The sequence below is a fragment of the Homalodisca vitripennis genome, chromosome 3, assembly GCF_021130785.1.
Source record: "Homalodisca vitripennis isolate AUS2020 chromosome 3, UT_GWSS_2.1, whole genome shotgun sequence".
Classification (NCBI taxonomy): domain Eukaryota; kingdom Metazoa; phylum Arthropoda; class Insecta; order Hemiptera; family Cicadellidae; genus Homalodisca; species Homalodisca vitripennis.
Window position 1 is genome coordinate 166,268,401 of NC_060209.1, and position 26,774 is coordinate 166,295,174.

Consider the following 26,774-nt stretch of genomic DNA (forward strand, 5'->3'; position numbering starts at 1 on the left):
GCCATTCCTTAAAAATGTACAAGCCGATTTTGATAAAATTTTCTATACACATTCAATACATGGTATGGTAATTCTAAGCAATATATGGGTCAACCTCGATTTTTCTCATATTACAATATAATGTTCCAATAGTCAATTAGAAAAGGAAATGACTAGAATTTCTTGCCGGAAAGCAGTTATAGGGAGCAGGCAACTCATATTACAATATAATGTTCCAATAGTCAATTAGAAAAGGAAATGACTAGAATTTCTTGCCGGAAAGCAGTTATAGGGAGCAGGCAACTCATATTACAATATAATGTTCCAATAGTCAATTAGAAAAGGAAATGACTAGAATTTCTTGCCGGAAAGCAGTTATAGGGAGCAGGCAACTCATATTACAATATAATGTTCCAATAGTCAATTAGAAAAGGAAATGACTAGAATTTCTTGCTGGAAAGCAGTTATAGAGAGCAGGCAACCGCGAGAATTACCTATTAGTGATCAGGGGCACTGACGTGATCTGGGCTTCAAATTTGAAACTACTCGAGTTAATTTTTTTTCTAAAAGAGCAAGCAGCGCGAAGCGCTGCGCAGCGGGCAAGCATCGTGCGTGATCTTCTTCTATACTGAATTGATTCAGGCCAAAGGAATTACACAGATTCCTTTACCAGATTTTTACGGAGATTTTGTATTGGGAGGATTATATTGGTTTACTTTGCTTTCCAGCATGTAATTATGTGTTTAAAATTGTTTTACATACATTACCTACATTATATTGTAATATGTAATAACAATTTATCAGACATTTTTAATAAAAAAAAAGATCACGCACGATGCCTGCCCGCTGCGCAGCGCTTCGCGCTGCTTGCTCTTTTAGAAAAAAAAATTAACTCGAGTAGTTCCAAATTTGAAGCCCAGATCACGTCAGTGCCCCTGATCACTAATAGGTAACTCTAAGCAATATATGACCGTCTGGCGGTTGCCTGCTCCCTATAACTGCTTTCCGGCAAGAAATTCTAGTCATTTCCTTTTCTAATTGACTATTGGAACATTATATTGTAATATGAGAAAAATCGAGGTTGACCCATATATTGCTTAGAATTACCCATGGTATACTATACTACAATATAACCCTCATTCGCCGCACCTATTTTTGGAGATATATCGATTTTACAGATTAACTACAGGAAAAAACCTGGCCTTCTAAAATTCATTGTACTTTTTTCGCCTGAATGTTAGTATTCTGATTTTCTCCTCCACAAATGCTTACCCCTCTCTAACTATTATCTCCTCCACCCAGAAACCCAGATTCCCTTTGGTTCCTTAGATTGATGGACTATTTGAGATATAACCTAAATTTAAAACGTATTATCAGTTATTGTGCAGTTATGGATCGTGACTGCTTAAAAATTCCTTCTGGAAATGAAAACATACTATTTTAAGAAATTGATAAAAGTGGTTTGAATCATTATAGCTAACATGGCTAAAGAAAATTAGAACCAACCAATCATCCGGGAATCTTCAATGATTTTGCTTCTTTTTGTGTTAAACTAAGAATTTACTTGTCATTCTTCTTGTTATTATTTATTTTTTAGTGTTGTCCTTGTAATTATTTTTGGTAATATGGTCCTTGTATTATTGTTGTTAATGGTTATCTGTATTGTTATAAGTTGTTATTGTTCTTTAGTAGTTTGGTATTATCTGGAGGCCTCTTTTTGCAAGGGTTTATTTTACCGGCGGCTTTAAATGCTTATTTATTTAACTTACTGTGAAAATTACATCTCTTTATGATGATCGGTTCTTGTTTCCAATCCTCAATGATTCTAATGCTGTTGGAAACAAATTACATTATTTGTGTTTCAAATTACAGTATAGTTCAACTTTTTTTATATCTAAAAAAATAATAATTTAATGATGAATAAAAACTATCTGGAATATATGTATTTATAAAATGTAACTAACAACAAAGTGTGGCATTTAGTTACTTTTTACTATTTCCTTCCTATTTGGTACAGCATTTTGGTTTCGGTATAATCATGAAAATTGATGATTCAATAGGTGTGGTGCCCGATTATTATATTGCAACCAGCTTATTACCATTTTTACACATCTAAGCAATGAATTGGCAAGAGTTAGGCACTATTGAAGGAACTTTTCATCCTGGAACCAGATTTTCAAAAGTGTAAAAATCATTTAGTCTTTTTTTGTGTAATCCACCTTCCTGAGTCTTCAGTTGGAAATAGCTCAAAGATTATCAGTGGGATTTTAAGTCAGGGGAGTTTATCTTAGTAATCTTGTCAACATTATACCTTTAAACTATTCTGTGTGAAGCAATTCTTCACTGTTAGATGTGTCAAAGGTTACTAAATCCTATTAGAAAATTCTTGAAACACCTGGATGCAGTTTCTGAGCAATGGAATGACTGTGGAATGTACTCCATCTTTAATCATCAGTGTGTCCCAGGACAAAAATAAAGAGGAGAAACAAACCTAGACAATTTTGTTGGAGAGTGTTTCACAAATTGAGCAATGTGTGTAGGGAGATATCTTATCATTGACAGCTATAAGCTCCCGGTTCATTCCCTCTCCTTGTACAAAAAAAACTAGTGGCCACTCTGGGGGTAATCCCTTAATAACATTTTGTTATACACCAGGAACCTCCGTTGAACTTCTTCAGTAATGTGCTGGGTTAGCTGTCATATGTTGGCATATGTATGTAAATTAAAGTTTTGTTTCAAATATCCCAATAAGAAATTCTAGAGGATTTAGATCAGGCGATCTAGGTGGCCATTCTATTCCCCCTCACGTCCTATCCAATGACGGTGAAATTCTACATCCAGCATTACTCTTATGTGTACACTCTAATGAGGTGTTGCATCATCGTGCTGAAACCATAACCTATTAAATTCCGGTTCTAGCAAAGGTTACTTATATTTCAATTCAGATTAAGATGGGTTTGTGAGAAAACACAATGTTAGCTAAATAGTTGTGTGAATCATCACACTTATTATTTCACATCATTATCATTACTTATCTGCATCATTATTTCAGAGAATTGAAGTCTTCAGTCGAAATCATCTGAAAGCTCTGAGGCCAAATTAACCTTATACATGATTTGAGTTTTCTTGAACACTTTCAGAACTGTTTACGGGTTATATCGTGATCTGAAGCAGCATTTCTTACGGATGATGTAGACTCTGACAGATGTTTATTATTTCTAAGGATTCACCTTTATTCATAGCAGATAAGGGTCTACTCCTTCTTTGACCATCTTTAATACTGCTAGTCTCCTCAAAATGTTGTGCTGTTTTGAATGTAGTAGACTTCAATATGGGGACCTGTAATTAAAAAAAAGAAGCAACTTCTTTAAAAGATCATACACAGGCATGATATCCCCTCATCATAAATAGAGTTATTGATTCCATTCCACTTAATCATAAAATTAACTTTTAAACTGAATATCAACATCAAACATGAGACTGAATATCATATTATCTTCAACACATGGCTTGAAAAAATACAAACAAGCACTTTTTAAAATCTTCTTAATAATTAACAGCTGAAAGCAAATGTCTCCTGGTGTATTACAAAATGTTGTTCAAATATATATTTTTTTTAACTGGACATAAATAATAAATTAGAATTGGTAGGAGAAACAAAACTGAGGGTGCTACCCTGCCAAACAACAGGACAGCACTTTGTACACTTATTCTAATTGTAAGTACTTCTATAATTAGTACTATCTGTTGTTTATGCAATTAGTCTTGATAGAAATGTCTGAGAAACTTAACACTTGGTATATTAGTTTCTCATGATTCAAGGAAGAGGTCTATTGATTTTGGAGTCAAAAGGCAGTTTGCCTGCCTGTCTGAAAGTCTGTCTATCAGTTTGTGCGATGTCTTTATAGTAAGGATCCAAAACTTGAAACTTGATATATAAAAGGTTCCTCTTGGTCTAAGGAAGAAGCGTATTAATTTTTGGTTTGAAAGGTAAAATTAGTCTCGGAATAAACTAATTTTTAAATTGTAAATCATCACTGTCAAAACATATTTGTATACCAGCACAACACTACTATACACTATCACATTGAAGCTCCTGTATAAATCTGAGATAAGGCTGATAAATAATATATATATATATATATATATATATATATATATGCGCTATGGAATAGAGTATGTGCCAAAAGATAATTTTTCTGGGAGATAAAAATAAAATTATGCCTTAATGTGAACATCTTTTGTAGCCATGGATGTGTTTACTTGTGTATACAGTATACAGACAAAGTTATTACGTATTACTGATAACCTTCTTTTGAATAGTTTTAGATAAAGTTCTGGAAAACAAGTAATGTTGTAATTATAGCAACCAGGATATGCCACTTTGTGTATATTCCACAACAAATATTTTCAGAAATTCTTTATTATTAAATATTCCGGAAACAAAAAAAAAAACTTAACAGGAATCTTAAATATTTACTTAAATAGCATAATATTCGTCTGTATTTTAAATAATTTTTACATTAGAAATGATATTTTTATAGACCCTGGTTTTGGAAATTTAATGTACAGTTAGAAATACATGTATCATCTTCAAACATTACTTTAAATTTCAGAACATCATTAACTTTATAAAGATTATGTATTGTTAAGTACCTAGTGCATGTGAATCATTCTTTTGTATGACTTAAAAACTGTGTACGATAAATTCAAGACATATCAGGTTACTTATCAAACCATTCAATAAAGTGTGCAAATAGTTATTGTTTTCCACAATTCTACTTATGCATTTAATGTTATTCTTGTCTGTAGGACTGGTAGGATGATGTCTTCATTATGCTGGTGCCTCGGATACGTGCTGTTTCTAACAGGACTCGCAGCGATAGATACGAGCAATAATCTAACAGATTCTGAAGTAAGCAGCGTCAAGAATGTATATTATTTTCAGCCTGAACAGGTTCATCTGTCTATGGGAGGTAAGATCTGTTAGTTAAATGATCTCAGTAATATTTTATTACAAATCCTGATCACACAAATAATAGATGGTACTTTTAATTACACAAATAATAGATAGTACACTTATTAGGGTAGTGTTGACCTGCTAAATAGTGGCTGGATTGGTAAATTTGAGTACTTGACTGATGTACTCGCTCTTCAAGAAATTGTTCATGTTAACTGTGTCAAAAACACTCTTAAATAGACAAGGTAAACTTGTACTCGTATAGTTTGCCTAAATATTGCGGTGAAACTTATAAGTTTTGCAAAGCCTATTAAATTTTGCTCATCACTAACTTTCTTCATGTAACTCTGACTTTATTGGCTAATTAAGTGATTAAAGAAATATTATATTAGAATAGTAACTATTTTAGTAGTTATCTGTGTGTTATTGGCTGAGCGTTAGCGAAGCCTATCATTCAAAGGGCAGAAAAAATGCATTTTTGTCTGTGTTTGTCTGTCTGTCTGTTTGCTCTCTGTTTACATGATGGCCTTTAGACTTGAAATTTTGCATGAAGCTTTATTTTTGTATAGACAACCACTGACTGATGATGGTGCATGTCATTCCTTGGATTTGGCTGAGCATTATGGAATATTTTTGCAGTGGTCTTTTGGGTTACCATAATAGCAACAAGAATATAGCAGTATAATAAATTTGTAAACAAACTGTACAATGATATGATAATTTAAGATGTGACTTTTTTATTGAAGAGTAAAAAGAAAAAAATAATAGACTTAAAAGTCGGTGATAAAAAGTCTGTGACAAGATTTGATTTCAGTGTAATCTAGGGTTGTAGTACCCTCCCTAGGTCACCAGAACTTTTATTATTTGAAACCTAACTCAATGATCAGACATGTGAATATATCATGAGGCGAGATGCCTGGTGAAATATGTTATCTGTAAACTTGAATTTTTCCATAAAACTTCATTCCTATATAGACAAGAGAGAGTTCTAAGAAGCCACATGTTCAACCGTGGAATTTTGGTCTTAGCATCATTGATGCCAACCACTCAGTTGGCTGATACTATTTCTCTTTTGTATAATGGGGATTTAAACATTTATTTTCTGTAAGACGTCTGCTGCAGGATATCTCAAGAATGAAATGAGCTATAGATTTGAAATTAGCAAGCAATCTCAGCAAAGCCTGCCACGTGACATATAGTGTGGTGAACTTCCTACCTTGTTAGTTTGGTAATTGGATAATGCTGGTAGATAGTGCGCTTGGAATTGTGAAACGCTACTTTTCACTGGTATATTTGGTGATAAAACCACTTAAGACTATTCAAGGAAAACAGTGAATCTGTTATTTGTGTAATCAGGGTTATAAATATAATTGTATGGTTATTAATAATATTTCATCAATATTAACACATTCAAAGTTGAAAGAATATTTGTGATAAAAGGTTTAATAAAACATTAGACAAATTTTGTCCATAATGTCATTTACTACAGGAGTAATTTAGAATGTATAAATGGAATTTCTTTAACCTTTTGAGTGCCACGGCGTTTTGCTATATGGTATGCATGAAATCCCGAGCCAAAATGCCTGATTTTGCAAGGGTCTGGTTAAAAATTTATAAAAGAATTGTTTATTGGTATAATGTCCTGGATTTTTGTTTGTTTTGTAGATAAATATATTTTCTTTATAAATATAATACATTCATTAGTAATTTAACGTTTTTATACCAATAAAAAAAAACTTTAACAAAAACATTTTGTTTTTTATTTTGACACAACATAGTGTTATTGAAATATTTTATTTTTTTCATTTTCAGTTATGCTATCTTATACTCCATTTAATTCTTCACAAACATAGAACAACTTTTTTTATACTTATAATTAAAGTTTGGAAAATAAATATGAAAATATGAACCACTACAAAACCAGAAAGTTTCTAACCTAACCTAACACTCTGTGTCTTGTCTACATTGCTAATGCTTGAATTTAATGCCTGCAATACTAGGTCTTCATTGTCAGCAATGCTTTTACGACTCATTTTTGATATATATTACTGAACAAACACAAAAAACATAAAAAATATACAAATGTATTTAGTAAAGTATTAGCCGCTTACGATCACCGTAACTCACAGTCAAGTCATTGTTCTACTTACACACAGACTAGAACAACATAAACAAACAAAAAAATATGAAGATACTAACACTACAAACCCATTTACACTTAAAAACTTTCAATATTTACAATAATTTGTGAAATAAACACCAGCGCAATCAAAAAAGATGTGACGGCTCGTCCGTGTCTCTGTCGATTCTAAACTCGACTAGGATGCGCTCTCTTTACAACCACCGTAAAAATAAGAATCTACCCAAAATTAAACAAAACCTTCATCAAAAGTTACGTTAAAGCCTTTGGAATGCGTATGTATAGTCATTGAGCCAATTTAGATAAATACTATATAAAAAAATATAAGGGTTACTGCAAAAGTCGCAAATAGCGATTCTGGCATTTCTTGCATATAACGCAGGATCGCAAATAGCGATGCTCCGGCACTCAAAGGGTTAATAAATGGGCGGTGTATTTTAGTATCATATGCACTTCTGATATTTTCTTATCAGTTATCAACATTGTTAATATTATACTGTTTAATCCTCCGAGCGTTGGCCGACTTGTTTTAAGTCGACGGCACCTTTCTCTAAACGTCGCCGTCTTGAAATAAGATGGCGGGCACTTGCTGATCAAATTAATTCAACCCGCACTATTATTGGCATAATATTATATTAATATATATGTAATATTATAATAATATAACAACAGAGTGTTTATTTTAGAAGAGGGCTTGTATTAGCAGGTACAAACAAACAAAGAAACCCGAAAAACCAGTATACCTTTTGTCAACAGCTTGTCGTGGCCAAGACCTACCGTTTTAAAAGTCACCTTGAGGCTGTAAAGCCATACATGATACAGCAGTATAATTTATACATGGGCGGAGTGGACATGAAAGATAAATCCATCTATCACATATCATGCTCGTGGACCACCACTTGCTATTGGAAAAAAATCTTTTATAATCTCCTTGACATGGCAATTTTTGACTATATTCATCTTATATTCAAAAAAGACAGACAAGCCTATGCCCAGAAGAAAATTTGAGATGGTTCTAATTGATGAACTCACAAGAACACTACCAGAAGAAGTAGTCTTTCAGCCTGCCCCAACATCAGTAGAACATTTTATTGTTGTGTTACTTAGCAATACCAAATAGGGAAAAATTCAAATTTGTGCATATCCATGTAAGTTTGTATAACATTATGAATATATTCACAGAACCCTATAACGCTGTATATTTATGTGTTCATGACTAAATTTGCTGTAATTTGCCTATTATGAAATTGTTCTAGAAGTAATATAATAATAACATGTGGATACTTTTATATAAAAAAATATTTTCTAAAATATTTTTTTTCCCTTTCACAGGCTGTTGCAAAAGGAAAATTTGTAATATTTAAACCATTCTTAAGATTTTTTATGAATTATGCAAAAAAAGACTGCAAAACCTATAAAAACAGGTGGACGTTTAGGGAAATATGATGGACGCTCGGGAGGTTAAAAACCTATTGTTAGTCATATCAATTTTTTGTTTTACCATAGTCATACATTTATGTTAATTAACAGTCACTTTTGTTCATGGATTACATAAGAACCATATTTTTGATTAGAGCAGCAAAACATATTATTGCTATGTTGAGGAAGTTTTGATTTGTTTTCGTTTCACACTACAAACCAGCAACTTTAATGTTGGCAATTCTAGGTACCATACGTATAAAACTTTTATAGGTGTCAAAACATTAGGTTAAATGTAAGAAAGGACCATTTGGTCCTAATTTAACATGGATATATTAGTAATTTACTCATGCATTAATTAAACCCATTGACGTGTACAAATAGCACAGTTTCATACATGAATATTATCTTGATGAATTTAATTAAACTCTTCAATATTTGGTTGTAGAACTGGGTGCCCCACAATTATAGTAGTAATGTATGTTAATGGTCTAACCTTTTGGATATTAATCAGTTGCTTTATCTATATTTGTTTAAAACAAGGCTTTTTGTATCCATGAAAAATGAAGTTTCTATGATAAATTATTAAAAAATTCTAAAATAATGAGTTGCATATGTAGTAAACTGCAATCAGTATGAAGTTATTAGGAGAAAGCATTTAATATTACTTGAAATGTTGGGAGCCAAAGTTCAGTTCTTGCATATTTTTCTTCTTTATAATGATGCAATTACTTTCTCAGTATTATATGATAGTCAGTAAATAGCAGAAAATGTATGGATGATTTATAACTACAATGGAAATAACTGATACTCAAATTGATATGTTTACCTTAAATAAACATCTGGGTCACTTGGAAAAGACTTAAATATACTGCTTAGTTAAGCTTTAGTTTCTTTTATACCTATTTATATCGGATTTACCATAGCAATAACATTTTTGTTAAAAAAAACAAAAAAAAACAGTGAACTTCTTAGGGTGGATCAGATGTTATCTGATCTTAATATTTTTTAATTTCCTATTTTGTTTTCTTTATGAACTTATAGGTGGCTTTTAGAGATGTTATAGAAATTTTACAATTTATACTTATTCGTAAGAAAATAATTGAAATTATTACTTGTGCTGGGCAATTATTTATATGGATGAACTTTTAGACAATATACAATACAATCATTATCCAATTTTCTATTTCCAATTGACCTAATGTGACAAATTTTAAAATGTACCAAAACTGTGAATTTAATCTAGCCGTGTTAAATATTTTAATATCAAGTGTATTCACTTGTATTCCATGCATTGTTTATGTTCATGTATTAGAACAACAGAGTGTTATTTTTATAGGACTCAACTCTAAATACTTTAGTTAGAAGAATAGACTGAAAAGTTAGTTTTTCTTTATAATGTATAAGAAATATAGATAAAATAATAATAATTCAAATTTGACTCTCTGGTATGCCTAGTGTTCAACATCGTATAACGTCGTATATGCAGTTAAACATTGTATAACTGCATTTGTCATATATGATGTGGAAGGAGAGGTAATATATAAGTTTAGTTCGATTTTTTTCTGAAACCAATTCGAGCTAACTTACATTACACATCTGCTATATATGGACTATGTATCTAAACTTTAAGCGCAGGACTTAAAAGGAAAGATGCTATAATCGGCCAAAATATGAAATTACATTTCATTTAAGTTAATACAATTTTGTTATATTTTAGAAAATGAATCTTCTATAGTAGTGACCTGGTCAACGTTTAACTACACTGACTCCGTTGTTGAGTACGGTATCAATGGACTAGTTCTGAGAGCCACAGGGAATACTACCACATTTGTAGATGGAGGAACGCTCAAACGGGTTCAGTACATACACAGGGTCACACTGAACAAGCTGCTGCCTAAAACTCATTACAGTAAGTCAGTATGCATTTTTGTTGAATTAATGCTCTTACCAGCCACATTTTGGTGTATTAACTGCCAAGGGCCATCGGCGTGGATAGATAATATGTAGACCACTGGCAATTAGTCTGACCATGTATTCCTATATTGCCATGACAGTTGGTATATTCAATTCTACAAATTTACACATAATCACTTGTACTTTTGATAATTTCAAAAGTAGAACGATTTATAGTCATGTAATAAATATTTTTCAATACTCTAAAATTACAAATCTTTTCAACTGTGCCAAATGAGCTAATATTGGCACAAAAGAATGGTGAATAGGAATTCAGTAGTTTGCAGTTACATAGCAAACAAACTAAAGAAATTTGGTAGTTATTTTTTTACTTTTGTAGTTTTGTGTCAAAAATCATAAAACATTTGTTTTAGGAGTTTCTCCAGTGAATAGTTTTGTCTAAAAATGTTGTAAAATCACATTATTTTGTACGCATAAATGTAATAAATGAACTGTTGTTCAAGGTAAAAAAGTGTATTATTCAGTTTTACGTGTTAATTAAATATACTTAATAGAGTAAACACATCCCAGAATCTTAAAGCTTATTGTGATATGTTCCTACATGTTGTCAAGTGCACTTATCACAGTAGTAACTGCAATGTTTAAGCTTTAGTATAGCTTAAAAACTTTAGAGAATTATCACAGAAGGATCTAAAATGTATTTGGGTCTAATGAGCTGTAAAACCCCCTATTAAATCCATGTTTAGTAGAAATATGATACAGTATGGTCTTGGTAATTAGAGATAATTGAGCATCAGTTGTGAAATTAAAAAAAAAAACATTGTAATAATGGAAATATAGCAAAATTAACAGTGGAGCTAGTTTTTTATGGTATGAATGGTTGCATTGTAACAGAAAGATGACTAGGTGAAAAACAATATAGTGTATGGCTTGGATTAGGACTGTTGCTTGTTGAAATTAATGTTTTACAAATGTCTCAAAAAACATTGAAAGTTAATATACCAAGACACAGATTGTTTTTGCTTATACACTGTTTATTGTTGCTCAGTGAAAAATTTAAAGTGAATATTTATTCATGTTTTTATATCTGAAGATTTAAAAAATGTATGCTGTGTATTGTTATTGACAAGTTGTATTAATTGTAAAGTCTGCTTACAGTTTATCACTGTGGGAGTGACTTGGGTTGGTCTCCAGTGTTCTATTTCAATTCCTTGCCTGTCGGCACGGACTGGTCACCTCGTCTCGCCGTGTATGGAGATCTGGGCAACGATAATGCTCAGTCACTACCAAGACTCCAGGAGGAGACTGTTAAAAATCGTTATGATATGTTCTTACACGTTGGCGATTTTGCATATGACATGTATCAAGTGAGTGTGATGGAATGTTTTAACCCTTATTGAGCAGTGACCGGCTGGTGAAGCCCTACTTAGTACGCAAGCTCATTTAGTGATTGGGTTTCAAATTAGATGTCAAAATTTTGTTTCATAACAGAAGACCATTAGATATGGTTTCATTACAGAAATAACTTTAATAACCATAATTAGTAATACGTGTTTAAGGCTCACTATAAAACACACTGTTACATATATATATATATATTCGTCCATTGCTTGTGAAAACTTAATCTTAAAATATTTATTTGTTATAAATTACAATTTTAATTTTATGTTATTTTTGGTATTAATGTTGTAAATATAATTGAAAAACATGGGTGAAATAAAAAACATTGTACCTAGAAAAAACATCAACATTTATTTATAACTGCAGAAGTAAATGTCACAATTTGTTAGATTAATTAATTAATTTACACAGCATACTTCTATTTCAGTGGTTTTCAATAATCCATCTTAGTGTGATATATGCCTCAAAATGTGGGTTTCCTTCAAATTTTTTTATTCTTTCTTGAGGTGGGGTGACTTTGGACCAAATCCTCAATCATATGGTATCGGAATATGTTTTGAGTTATTGGTCTAATGTTATGGTGTTCTCAAATACATGTGTAAAGAACGTAGGACTTCTCAACATCTGACTGAAATAGAGATTTCGGTATCACTTTTTGGTTCTTCTTATAAATTGGTCGTTAGAAATGAAGTGATCCGTTCAATCAACTCCTTCTATAATTTTTTTATTCTCTTCCTTCCGACTTTAGAGTAAGAAACACATTCTAATTTTACTAAGCACATGAACAATATGGTCTTTACTTACATTGTGCTTTGCAGTAATTACAGTTATTATTCTTTTACTACAGAAGTCGAGGGAATATCCAGTATCCTTTTAACTTTGGATGCTGATATTCTTGTAAGTTGTTGACATTCTTGAGATTTCTTCATCTAGAAATGTCCGGACCATGTAATACTCTTGGAATCTGGAACCTCAGGAAGATTTTGGCTATTTGGTCAAAGTGAGTTCTGTCATCTGGAAACTCAAAAAATTCAAAATGTTTCATATCTTGATGTTTTTGGCCTCTAAAAGATCTAAACGTAGGGAGTGAACTCTGAAATCTTCTTATCTCAAGAGATGTTTATTTCTTAAAATGAGCTTCCTGTTCTTATAGCCTCTAAACTTTTCAGAGCTTTAAGGAGTTCTGGTTACTGGAAACTTCTTGCTTATAAAAGCTTTAGGTCTCTAGAGTCTAATGGTGTGGATGTTATGAGCTTCCAAAGAGAATCTTGATATATGCAATTTGTGCATCAGGCTATGGAATCAGGATTAGAATTTTCTGTACTAATAGAGGTTTTGGGTAATTAGACTCAGCTCCCAGTGTCTGAAATCTCTCTTCCTTTGGAAGCTCTTTTTGTGTAAAAGATACAAGATCTGTCTGTAATAATTAAAGGTTTTCCGCCTCTACAAGTTCTGGTATTCTGGGCAATTCCAACCACAATGAGCTTCATGCTTCTAGAAGGGTTGATCTCTACAATCTCCCCATCTTCAAAAAATGTCTTGTGCTCTAAAATGTATTGGTCTATGGAAGATGCCAGCTTCTAACACTTCCTAAAGTTTGGAGGCCTCTGGGTTTTTGGAGGTCTAGTAGCTCCTTGTATCTAGAAGGCTGTCTCTGAGGACTGCTTTCCTCTAAAGATTGTCATCCTCTGAAAGCTAAGAACCTTTTAAAAGGTTTTGGCTACTAGCTGCTTCTAACAACTGGAAGTTTGTCATTTTACATTTTTTTGCCTCTGAAAAGTTCTTTACCCCTGGACAAAGAGGTCTATAAAATGTTTCTGACCCTAGAAGCTTCTACCCTCTTAAGAGCTCCCAGTTGCTGAGAGTTGTCAGTTTATAAGAGTTTTTTACACTGGTAGTTCTTGCCTCTTGGAGGACTCTGAGTCTAGTAATTTACTACCTTTAGAAGCTTAATTTCTCGCTAAAGAGCCTTCTTTTTCAAGTTTTTGTTAAAAAAAGAGAAGATGTGGCAGCAATCACCACAGTGCATGTCTTAGTAAAGGCAATTTCAGTACCAACATCAGTCTGTCTTGTCAGTCAATATCATACTCACCACGATTGACTGTAAACTGAAACATCCGTGTTGATAAGTACCTGATACATCGGACATGTGTTATTTGGTTCTTTCCAGTCATTAATACCCATGCAGTCAAGCATGCATGGGCAGTGTATACTTCATTTAGTTATAAATTGTTTTAACAAATGGTGACCATGTTTTTTATTGATTCACAGATTGAGGTAATAATTTTCACCAAATATTTACAATGAACTTGTGGTTTTACAAAACACAAAATATGAGTAGTAGATGATACAGCAGAATTGAATGTTAAAGTTATTACTCTTGTTTTGCGCTTGTACAGGAGAATGGAGAGATTGGTAATGAGTTCATGAGGCAGATAGAACCAATTGCGGCATATGCTCCCTATATGGTGGCTGTTGGCAATCATGAAGAGAGATAGTAAGTTTAAATTACATTTTCTTAGTGTGTTAAGTGTGTGGTACACATTAATTTTATATCTTTATACAAAGTAATTATGTTTTTTTGTTATATGTAGTAAAGACTGTCAAGGATTCTGTTCTGACCGCCTAACAAAAGAAATCAGTCATTAATGCTTATTTATACCAAAATTTGGAACAATTTCAGTAAATACCGTAATGGATAATTATCACGTCTTTGTTCCTCATAATGATCCGGTAACATTTGTCCACAGCAACTTCAGCCACTACAGTGAGCGTTTTTCCATGCCTAGGACCAAGGACAACATGTTCTACAGTTTTAACCTGGGTCCTGCCCACTTTATCGGCTTCTCCACAGAGGCTTACTACTTCCTGAACTATGGCATCAAACAGGTTGTCTTACAATACCAGTGGCTGGAGGATGACCTCAAGGTATGGCTTTGTAACCCATCACATTATCTTTGTCAAAAATGAAATAACACCTAAGATTTGCTGTATATAGTGATAAATCAGTAACAGGTAGGAGTGGAAAAACATGATTTTGTAAAACATCAAATAAAACAGAATTTACACTGTACTTTGTTTAAAAAGTAAGCAAAAATTAAACATGTCAGTTAATATATTTTATTTTGTTTAAAAAAAGTGTATTAGTTGTAATATACAGCTGTAATAGCATGTCCAGAACAGTCAGAATTAGAATACAACTTTAATAATCAGATCTAAAAGAAATACAATGCTACAATAACTGCATAACATTTCTCTTATTTCTTTATAATTTTATACAGAGTGGTCTAGCATTCTATATACTAGTAAATAATGGTTTGGAAAAGGTATAAATAGCCAATTTGTTAACAGTACTTAAAAAACTTTTTTTTAAATCGTCAACAAGTTTTGGGCAAATAAGATATTGTTATACACGGTTTGTCTTGTTAAAATATAATGTTACCAATAAAAAAATGTTGTCTTTCAAAACACATATTACAGTTAGAGAATACAATAAGTGAAACCAAAATCTTATAACGAACAAGATTTTTCATTTAGTTTTGTAATGTCAAACTTAATGCCTTTATTATTGTATAATTTACATTATTCTCGTCAGCCTAGTAACTTTATAATACCATCTATCATATAGGATTAAGTTTTTGTATTATAAACAGTATACAATTTTATTGTTAATAACATATCTAGAGTTTGACAATAAGCTTATTTCAGGAAGCCACAAAGCCAGAGAACAGGGCCAAGCGACCTTGGATAATCACGTTTGGCCATCGTCCCATGTACTGCTCTGACGATGATAAAGATGATTGTCTCAACGATGAGTCTCTCATTAGATCTGGGCTGCCTATTGTCAAATGGTACGTGAACTATATCAAATTTTAAATACTCTTGCTGATGTACTCGTAGATATGATAACATTGTATGTCAGTTATGATCTAACAGTAACCCAGGTGCATGTGTAGTATTTTGTCAGTCTCCTGAGCAGATATATCAATGTCAGTCATGCTATGAAACAGCACAAGATGTTACACAAATTCATGATATCTCTTTTAACTAACCCACTTTGTTTTTGTTGCTTAGAATGTCAATATCCATATGCTTAGTAAACTCATTAAAGGACATGTGTGATTCATTCCTTTGATAGAACAATTTTCATAACTTTTTTAAAGATTACTTATTAATATTTACAAATGGCTGTCATATTTATAAGAAAATAAATGAACAAAAATAAATACAAGTTTGACAAATGATTCCCAAAACAACAACAATAAATGTTGATAATTGACGAAACAGTAATTATGTGTACCAATTAATACACATATGTTGACATACTCAAAGGGAAACATTTTGCCATAAACAAAATAAATACCCAGTTCCTAAAGTGATATCATTACTTATCCAAAATCTTCTTGAGTGTAAGTCAGTCTCAATGTCATGAAGTTTATTAGTGTTAATTAATAACATAAATAATAAAGAATACATTATAAATAGTTATTATACTAATAAACTGAGTTAGATTGCACTAGTGTCAGCCAATAGTTATGCTTGGTAAGTAATTTGTTATACCTCTCCATAAAAGAAATTTATTTTCTATGGAGTGGTACGTGCTATATGTTTCGTTATCACCTTTGGCAAGTTACTAATCTGAAGATAGTTAGTTGATACTTATCCCAGGTAACTCAATGTTATCTATTTCAAGGCAGTGTTGGGAATAAATTGAAATTGCCAACAACCCTATTTCATCAACATTGTGATGCTCTCAGAAAAACTATTGCATTAGTCTCTTGACAAAGAGATACACCGGCTTTGCTGGGATTGGTATCCAGAAGATTCAACAGTTTCATAGAGGAATTGAGTATACACAAAATTTAGCAGACCACATATCTCATCAGTCTCAAGGCATTAATTGAAATACTGTTACCGTACAGGGAATCCCATGTTTGAAGATGGAGTAAGAAATACATTGGCTTTATCAATAACTCTATCTTTTCAACCTTAAGTTGGAATTTGGAATATACAGGCTTTGCAAATAATCCTTTCTTGTTAACCTCTTTATGGGATTGGAAATATACCAGTTTCACCAACAATCTTATCTTGCTAGAGTTAAATCTGTATTTAAAGGCACTAGCTTAACAAGAAAATGTATTGCACGAGCTTTAAGACGGAATAAAAAATGTAAAGTCTTTGTTGGCTTCTAGAAATCTTACTATGTCAATGTTGAAATTGAAAATTCATTTCCATTACTGGAAATAGGCTATTAAGCTTCCCTAAAATTGATAAGAGTTTCTCCAGAAAGACTATACTACCAAATTCTAGGCAGTATTTTTAGTGTAACGGCGTCGCTATCAACTCAGTATTGCCAGACTCAAAGTGTAATTATAAATATATGACTTGGACAGCAACACATCTCATCAGCTTGAAGCTAATATTGAGCTATTGAGTCAGGTGAAATAGAAGAAGTGAAATACACTAGTTTTACCAGTAAAACTCTTATCTCACTGTGAAATGGCTGTATTAAGAATTTATTTGCAAGGAATCCTATCTAATGAATCTAAAACATTAGAAATACTTCCTCCTAAACATTTGTATGTGGGTAAAGTCAAATAAATTATATCAATTAGGTTATGTAATCAGTTTATACAAGATATCAGAATTAATATTTATTGTCATATAACATTAACTGTGGGGGATGCACACTACTACTACTTCCACTGTCCTGAAGTCCTTAAATTCTGTACTTGAGTCATGTTGCAGTGAAGTATCTACATTAGGTATTTTGTAGTAAACTGGTGACTCATACCATGCAGAGAGTACCTATCCTAAAGTTAAATAAGAAGGTATACTTTTTTTATCAGTCATTTCTAAACATGCCTAAAATTAGTTAAACAAGTTGCCATATAATACAATTAGAAAACTATATTAGAAAATATATTATACAAATCAAAAACCAGTGTCTTACAGAAAATTATTCTTTCAGAGTAAGATGTTTTCTCAATCAGAATACTTTTTAACTGAATGGAAAAAAATGTGTGTAGCAGTAAATATTATATTTTGGGAATGTGTTAAAATGTTACCTTACTATATTAAGGGCTCAGTTTAAGCAACTTAGTTGTATCTATAATTGAATATGGAAATATGTTTTCATATCTGGTATAATTATGATTATTCACAGAGTGTTGTACTCAGAAATATTTTGTGTTGATAGCTATTAAGAATTTCCTAATTTTAGAGATTAATAATTTTTAAAACTCATTGCTGACAATGTTCTAGGAAAACCAATAAGAGAGAAATTACCATCCATAACAAAAATACATTAATGTTATCTCCTAGTTTTATTATCATTACTAAATTTTCTTTGACACTCTACCCAGTCTGTTTTTCTGAGTACAATTTTTATGATTACAGTAATTTGTAAGAAAACATTTGTTTTGAGTTAATGGGTGAGTTAGGTGTCCCTATCTTCCCAATGTTAAATTTAAATTAGCCATGTTTGAAGTACTTTAAAAAAAAAGTATGTCCCATTGTTTTGATTTTTTTTGTATAAAAGCTTTTCTTTTGCTATAATTTCAATGAAGACTTTACTGATATAAGTAAAATTGTTTTATTTATAATTTTTTGTTCATTCTTTTTTTTGAGGACAAAGTTGTTTTTCAATACTTCTGTAACTAAGAAAATAAGAAAGATATCAGTATATATTCTCAGGCCCGTTTTACCGAATAGGCATGGTAGGCACGTGCCTAGGGCGCTAGGCAATTGATGTTTTTGGAGGGCGCAAAAAATGGAAAAACAAATTGCTGTGGTTGTGTCTGCATGCATCATCATCAAATGGACCTTTTTCTAGGCTGTCTTGAGTTGATAAGTTAATTTAATCCATTTCTCATCCAACACATGGTAATAAAGGCAAAGGTAGTGTATCATACCTTTCGTCTGACATTTGCAGTGAATTTATTGAGATTATGAGCAAAGAAGTACTAAAACAAATCTTACAGGAAATCAAAGCAAGCTCGCTATCTCTCTTTAATCATAGACTCTACACCTGACGTGTCTCACACAGACCAATTAGCTGTAGTATTTCCGTATGTTTCATTGCCCAATGTTTGTGCCAACGAACGCCTGATACAACTCTTACCAATTGTATGCCACCAATCTGGAAGTTTGGAAGAAGCAATCCTCAGTTTACTTGAGCTGGATGTCGATAAGTGTCGTGGACAAAGTTACGGGCAACATGTCAGGCATATACTCAGGTCTTCAGGCAAGGATTAACAGCAAAAATGATCTTGCTGACTATATACCATATACAGCTCACTCACTAAACCTTGCTGGGTGTTTTGCTGCCGAGAAAGCGGGTAACACATAATATCTTTTACATTCGTACAAGGGTTGTATTCTTTTTTCTCGGCATCCACTTACAAGTGGAGCATCCTAAAAAGTCATATTGAAAGAAGTAACGAAGGAAAATGAAAGAAATATCAGAGAAAGCTAATGGTAAAACCCCTGAGTGATACAAGATGGTTTACTAAGGCAGACTCACTTCGAGCTTTAAAAATAAGTCGTCATGAATTAAAAGATGCTCTTGAAGAGCTAAATAAAGACGATACTCAGACACCAGAAACACAATGCACAGCCGCTGGGTTTCTAAAAACACTTGGAAATTTCCATAGCACGTTATGAACTGTGATCTGGGATGAAATTCTCAAGAGAGTTGATAAAACAAGTAAGAATCTTCAGAATCAAGATTTAGACCTATATGGTACTAGAAAGGAACTTGAAACACTATCCTCGTTTTTGACTGAAAAGAGAGATTTATTTGATTATTTCGGGTTCAAAGCATTGAAACTTGCAGAAAAAGCAAAAGCTGTATATGACAAAGTAAGTGAAATAAAGTTATTGCCCAATGAAAAGAAGAACAGAAGCATGGAAGAAATATCTCCTCGAGAAAGATTTTGCACTGGTGTGTTTATTGCCATTGTTGACAACATAAGAACAAAAGAAGGGAGGCCTGTAAAAATCTCGACACAAGATTTAAGATCTTACAAAATCTAGAAGAGAAAAATTCCAAAGTGGTGGCTTGTGAAGCTAAATTGTTAGGAGAAGTATACAAGAACGATATTAATAGGTAACCATTTCAAAAAATACATGGTTTTGTAAAACCTTTCTAAGATCAAAGCCTACATAAAATCAAACAGTTAGAGAACACTTTCCCCAATTTGGAGGTCGCTCTCAGGACATTTCTAACCTTACCTGTGACGAACTGCACAGCTGAACTTAGCTTTTCAGCTTTGAAAAGAGAGAAGTCAGAAATTAGATCGTCGATGGTTGATGAAAAACTTAATGGCTTGTTGTTGCTGTGCACCAAAAACGACATACCTTTAAAATTAGACTACAAAAACGTTATTGACGACTTTGCAACACGGAAGCCCAGAAAAAAGCTATTGTATGAATCTCTAGTCAGTCTAGTGGTAAGCCAACAAACCAAAAATAATCCAAAGAAAATTTGATTAAACGAATTCTATAAATAATGTAAATACTTCAAATGTAAAGAAGGAAGGGTGGGTTTTCCATGGGGTATGTTACACGCATTCCCACCGGAGGCCAATAGATACCTCACATTTACCGGTTGCCAGTCTGGGACATGGCGGGTCCATAGGTGGTGGATAATGGGAAGGCTCTCGAAAAGAATCAGGATAATTTGTAAAGGAGTATTAACACATTAACTGCTGACTAATTTTACCTATGAGTTGGGCTGTGCTGAAAAGAAAAATTTTACTTTTCGATGTGTAGACACTCAAAAATATTTGTCTTGGGTACAAAAATAAACTTTATTACGAATTTTACCTTATTAGAAAAAAATTAATAATGGATTCGTAAACGCGTCGGCAGCATATAGCATCACATATTGACGCTATGTGCTGAAGACGCGTTAACGAGTCCAGGAGCTTTAAGTGACAAATAGCACTTGATTTAATAATAATAATAGAATGGAATTTCTTTTACTTACATCTCTGGATCGAAACACAATAATAAATTCATTACTACAAATATTTACACTATATACAGAACGTTTCTTCTAGGCGTGATAACTAGCAAAACAGTCTTGAAGACACAAAGCTGGTGTTTCTGGACAAGCTTTGCACTGGTATGTTGTATCCTTTCTTCGTCCGTTACGAGTACACACTTTACACTTTTTTCTTGCTCTGATTCCTTTGTCATTCAAAGGCAGCTTTGTAGGTAGGTGCTTCACTTCCCCCTCGTTGTCTTCCTCTTCTTCATGTTGATGTTCCCTGTCAGGCCCTAGAAGGTTTTTCACGATATCCAATCTAAAGTCCAGCACTGTCATTTTCTTGCCAATAACAAACTTGTTATACAAAATAAAAGCATTGAGGATACCCATTTGTAAAATGTGGATCAGCAGCTTTTTGTGCCATCGCATGGTCTTCCGCTCACATGGATAGTAGCTCATGAGCTGATCCTTCCTATCCACTCCACTCATATAATTATTATATTCTATTATAGGTAAGGGCTTAATTTTTTCCTTACCCCATCGGTTCACGGACAGATTCATGTCATTTTCATACTGGTTACTAATATAAACCACCTCTCTTACCTCCTTCCACTTCCCTACCATTATACCATCATGGTATTTTGCCACCGTTTCGCCTTTCTTAAGTTTTTTAGTTATCACATCTTTTGATACACCTACTCTGTCTGATCGTAGGGTTCCTGTAATGTAGGTTCTTTTCTCTATAAGAGATTTTGTCAGAGAAATACTGTTGTAGAAGTTGTCAGCAAAAATTGAATACCCTTTTCCAAGCCATGGTTCCATCAAGTGTAACACTACTTTCTCGGCATGTCCTTCTCCAGACAAAATGTCCATAGCACCTGCGTACACGGCAAACTTCATTACTAGTCCATTTGGTTCAGCAAGAATGTATAGCTTTACTCCATATTTATGTCTTTTATTCTTAATGTATTGTTTAAACTTAAGTCTGCCTCTAAATAGAACCATAGACTCATCTAACGACAACTCTTTACTGGGTGAGTTTATACACAACATTTTGTTGTTGAAATAATCAACAGCAGGTTTATTTTATGTAATCGATCATTATTTTCATCACAGTAAACAACATGTAAACATCTTAAAATTAACAAAAACCGGTCTCGTGACATGTACTCACCAAATAATGTTTTGAATAACTTGTCTGTACTCCAATAATGTTGTAGTTGTGGCAAACGGACAATTCCAGTATGAAATAAAAGACCAAGGAATATGTTAAATTCCTGCAAAGTCAGATCTTTCCATTGACATATTCGTGACTTTTCTTTAGTTTGTTCAGATAAGAACACCTTTTCTGCGTAACTATTGGTTTCTTTGATAATACTTTGAAGAAACACATCATCAATAATAAGTCTAAACCAATCTATTGGTTTATTACCTGGTGGAGGAATTCTTAAACCCGTTGGTTCATTAAATAAAAATGTTTTTAATTGGGGCAATTCACTCCATTGCAAAACAGGACGAGAAGCTTTTTTCCCTCGACGAGAAGTTGGTTTAGCTGAGGGTAGACTGTTTATATGGCTAGGACCAGGTATAGCAAGATCGTTATCACTGGCAGCAGGTGATGCATTATTGGGCTCGGCTGAAGTAATGTCAAGGACAGAACTGTTCTCGAGCGTGGTGTTATCAAACTCATCTTCATCACTTGATTCATTTCCACTCGGCCTAAAACTATCGCCACTACTATACTCATCAGATTAAAAGTCGTAAAGAGCATATCTGTCGATTTCACTGATAGTTAAATTATCAGGATTACGAAAATATGTTGGATCTTTGTCACTCATGTTAAAACACTTCAAAATCACATAAATCAAAAACGAAACTAACTTTCGAGTAAGGTAACCTATAATCTTCACTGTCGTAACGTCTGATTTACAATAAACCAATCAGCTAAGCTACCAATTAGGAGGAAGCAGGTGCGCGCGCAAGAACGCGTTTACGCGTCTCCCGCACATGACTCGGTTACCTGCAGACGCGTTTACGCGTCGTCAGCACTGAATGTGTTAAGGGACATTAAGTGTAAAGTCTCTCCCGAATCAAAACTAACATTTCAGACTAAATCTAAATTACGGGGTATATGCGTTATAGTAAAGCTGGCGTTGGTTGGGGGGGGGGGAATAGTCAGCTGGCAGGGGTGTAAAAAGAGGCGCAACTCTTCATTGTACCTAGGGCGCTGGCAGGGTGTAAAATGGGCCTGTATATTCTGCTTAAACTAAAGAGGTTAGTAAACTAAACTAAAGAGGTTAGTAAACTAAACTAAAGAAACAAAAAGCCATCCAGATATCCCTTTTAATTCTCGAAAAAAAAGTACATTCAAGCTTAAAAAATGTGATTTTTGAAGAATTTGATTGTAAGTTAAAGAAATACAACTAGGGTTTAAGCTGAGATAAAAATTTTCTTATCAAAAATGCTACAAGCTCTTAGACATTTTAGCAAAAATATTTGGCTTGTAGCACTTATTGTGATAGCATTGGTGTTCCGTGGGAGATTCTATAATACTCCAGAAACCAATATTTACATTAGTAGATAACAAACTGGCGGTCCTGGACCACTTTCGGAGCCAACAGTAAATCAAGGGAAAAATACTGTTTAAAGGACAATAAACGAATCTGTAACTCACGAATGAAAAATTACCGAATCTATAGCTGTTTGCTTCTACTTTCTTGAGCTGAAACTTAGTCAAATCTGCTTCGAATCAATCTATTGATCTCATATCTGCTTCTAATCAATGAAAATTCTGTTGTAAATATATTAAAATATTAATAAAAAATCTCTGAAATGGAATGAAAAATCCATAAATCTAAAATTTTACTGAATTTCTCTAATATCGTTCTTAATCACGTCATATGATAAAAATTTCTCAGAAACCACAACCACATAACAAATCGCGTTTGTAACAGCATTTTGAAAATCCATATTGATAATTATATCGTTCTTTGAACTAGAAATATTTGTCAAACTCTTTGTTGTATCAATGACATAAATAGGTCTATTCGCTAAAAATTCTTTAGGATTGTAATACATTTCCTTATTATTACAGTAAACTTTCTTAAAATCTTGATACATCTGATACATGATTCTGAAAAGACCTCCTGAAATGTTTAAATTTTGTAATTCATCTGGATAATAAGAACCGTTCAATTTTACTCTGATTTTTTTACATTCAAACTATCAAACTTTGAAGGATTTTTTTCTTGATTATTCTGTCTATCTGTTTGAAAACCTATAATAACGAACTTGCGATTGAAGATATTTCTATAAATATTTGTAATATCGAACGAATAAGTTGTTCCGGAAATACCTTTTTGTTCAATACATTGCCTATCTAGAAAATTAAACATAATGTTTTGACTTTTTGTAATTTCATCAATCAATCTAATTTTACTCGTGGTTTTATAATCAATCATTGGAACTCTAATAAAAAAATCTGTAATTGTTATTTTTCCATCAACAGGCATAACATTTCCAGTTGCAGTCTTCAGAATCACATCATCGTCTTCTGCTCTTATAAAACTTAGATAAAATCCTCCTTTATAGATCGGAATAGTAACATTTTCAAAAAATCCTAATCCAAAATGAGATAAATTTCCAGCTGCTTCAAAAACACCAAATTTAAAATCTGATTCAAAGCCATTAGAAGTTTGAGAAATAACATCACTTTTTGAATACGAAATAGTTCCTTTAATTGTGCTTAATTGGCCACAGTTTTCGACTTCTTCTATCAATTTATTGTGTTTTCTTACTTCAATCTTAGAAAATAAAAACGGTATAAAATTATCGATTAATCTAACATTATCAGTTCCAAGATATGCTTGACCATCTTGTTTTGTCAAAGTTCCAGAAATATAAAACTGGAAGTTAGACGAGCAAAAATTATCTCCAAAATCAATATTGAACTCAGTTCTTTTATTCGGTTCATTCAAATGTTGTTTACTAATTGGATAGAAATTTTTAAACTCTGCCCTTTCAATATCACTAGCATACTTTTTGTAGTCCGCCATTTATATAGAAAAAATTTCAAGATTTTTTTACGAAAATTTTAATCATGTATAAGTCGATAAGAAAAGATCTTAGTCATTTATTAATGATCAACTTCGTCATATTCGGGATTCTCTTCCTTAAATTTTGCAATTTCGGCCACATATTTCAATAAAATCTGCACAGGATAGTAACCACTATCTATAATATTATTCCAATCAACTGTATCTTTATTTTCATCCAAAAATTTTATACTCAAGTGTTGATAGAGACAAAGAACAGACATATGATCTTTTAATTGATAATGTATATTTTCTTGAATGAACTCTGATGATAAAGTTTGATATTTAGCAATGTTATACCAATTCAATTTGTTTACGTATAATCTCATCATATCTTCGGATAATTCATATTTTTGAGAAATATCATCCCAATGTTCTTTTTTCAAATCTCTTTCGTGTTGCATTATAAAAAGATCGAAAGCACTGTAATGTCCCGCCATCTCTATTTATTAAGAAAAAATTTCAAGTTTTTATAAATTGGCTCTTTTTAGCGTTACATTCAGCACATTTTCCAGATATTCTCTTAACTCCATTGATGTTTGCATAGTATTTTATATCATTTGTTTCAGTTTTTTCTTTACATCTCACACAGTATATAAGCGCCATTTATATAAGGAAATTTTATCATGTATAAAACCCTACGCGAATACCTATTTCAGTAAGATCTTCCTCCATATTATTAAGTTTTTCTTCTAATTTTTGAAATTTGACAGCATAAGAATCATTGTATTCAACATATTTATGACCAATATTCTCAAAAGTTTTCGTAGCATCTAAACTAAACTTATCAAAAGACTTTAAATTTAGTAAGTTTTTCATTAATTTCACCAACATCGTCTACTGATCTTTTACTTCTTTCATCAAGTTTTCCATAGACTTCTGTTGTAAAATCTTTAACATGCTGTTTATGATTCTCATAATTTGGTTTTAGTTCATTAAACATTTTAATAGGATCTTCTAATTGAATCATTACAACAACATCAAATGGATTAATTCCTTTACTAACACTGCTAATTCTTTTTCCTTTAAAATCTAAGGCATTTTTAACATTCGGATCATGTAAATCAACAATATCGATGTTTTCTGATAATTTTAGAGGTTTTAAAATTTGTTCTTTAACAACAACATCATGTTTGTCAATACCAGGTCGAACACCGACAATTCTTTTCTTATTAGTCAAACTAACATAATTCTTTTCAACTTTGATCGCTTCAGTAATTTTATCAGCTTTTTCGATATGAGACATTAAATTGGTAAATAATTTTTTTGCACCATCATCAAATTCATTTTCCAATGTTTTTATTTTATCAGCAACTTCATTTGAACTCATGAAATTTGCAAGTTTGTTATCATATTCTGCTTTAAAATCTTCAATCTCAACAGCAAACATATCTAAATCTGGAAGGTTTTGTAATAAATTTTCTAACTTGTTATCAAACTCATTTCTCAAACTATCAAAATTGAAACTATTATCTACATTTTGAATAATTTGTGTTCCAAATACGTCAAAAATATTTTGCGAATCCATATTTATTAAGCAATAATTTGTTGACAACGTCTTTAAAATCTTTACCATCAGTCAGTTCATTCAAAACAAAAACACATAAATGACCACAAATTGGGGGATCTTTATAGTCTTGAATCTGAGAGTCATTGTAGTAGACGTTTGATTTTTTCAAATATTGGATCAATTCTATCGGCGGTTTGTCCTCAATTCTTCCATACGAATCAAAATAAAATGCATTCTTATCAGTTTTATAATAGCAAATCCAATGAGTTGCAGTTCCCATCATCGAGTCTAAATTAACAATTCCACATTCATATTTCTTAACTTTTTCAGGTAATGTATCTCTCATGAATATTCCTCTA

The 26,774-nt window shown here is 32.3% G+C and overlaps 1 protein-coding gene across 3 annotated transcripts in view; it reads left to right on the forward strand.

Annotated features, from left to right (window-relative positions):
• Positions 1–26,774, forward strand: part of LOC124357749 (acid phosphatase type 7) — a 50,208-nt gene that overhangs the window by 2,803 nt on the left and 20,631 nt on the right. For all 3 annotated transcript variants that reach the window (XM_046809779.1, XM_046809781.1, XM_046809778.1), the window contains exons 2-7: positions 4,792–4,955; positions 10,219–10,410; positions 11,574–11,782; positions 14,216–14,313; positions 14,567–14,744; positions 15,525–15,667. In XM_046809779.1, coding sequence (XP_046665735.1) covers positions 4,802–4,955; positions 10,219–10,410; positions 11,574–11,782; positions 14,216–14,313; positions 14,567–14,744; positions 15,525–15,667 — 974 coding nt within the window. In that variant the 5' untranslated portion in view covers positions 4,792–4,801. The remainder of the gene's footprint in view (positions 1–4,791; positions 4,956–10,218; positions 10,411–11,573; positions 11,783–14,215; positions 14,314–14,566; positions 14,745–15,524; positions 15,668–26,774) is intronic.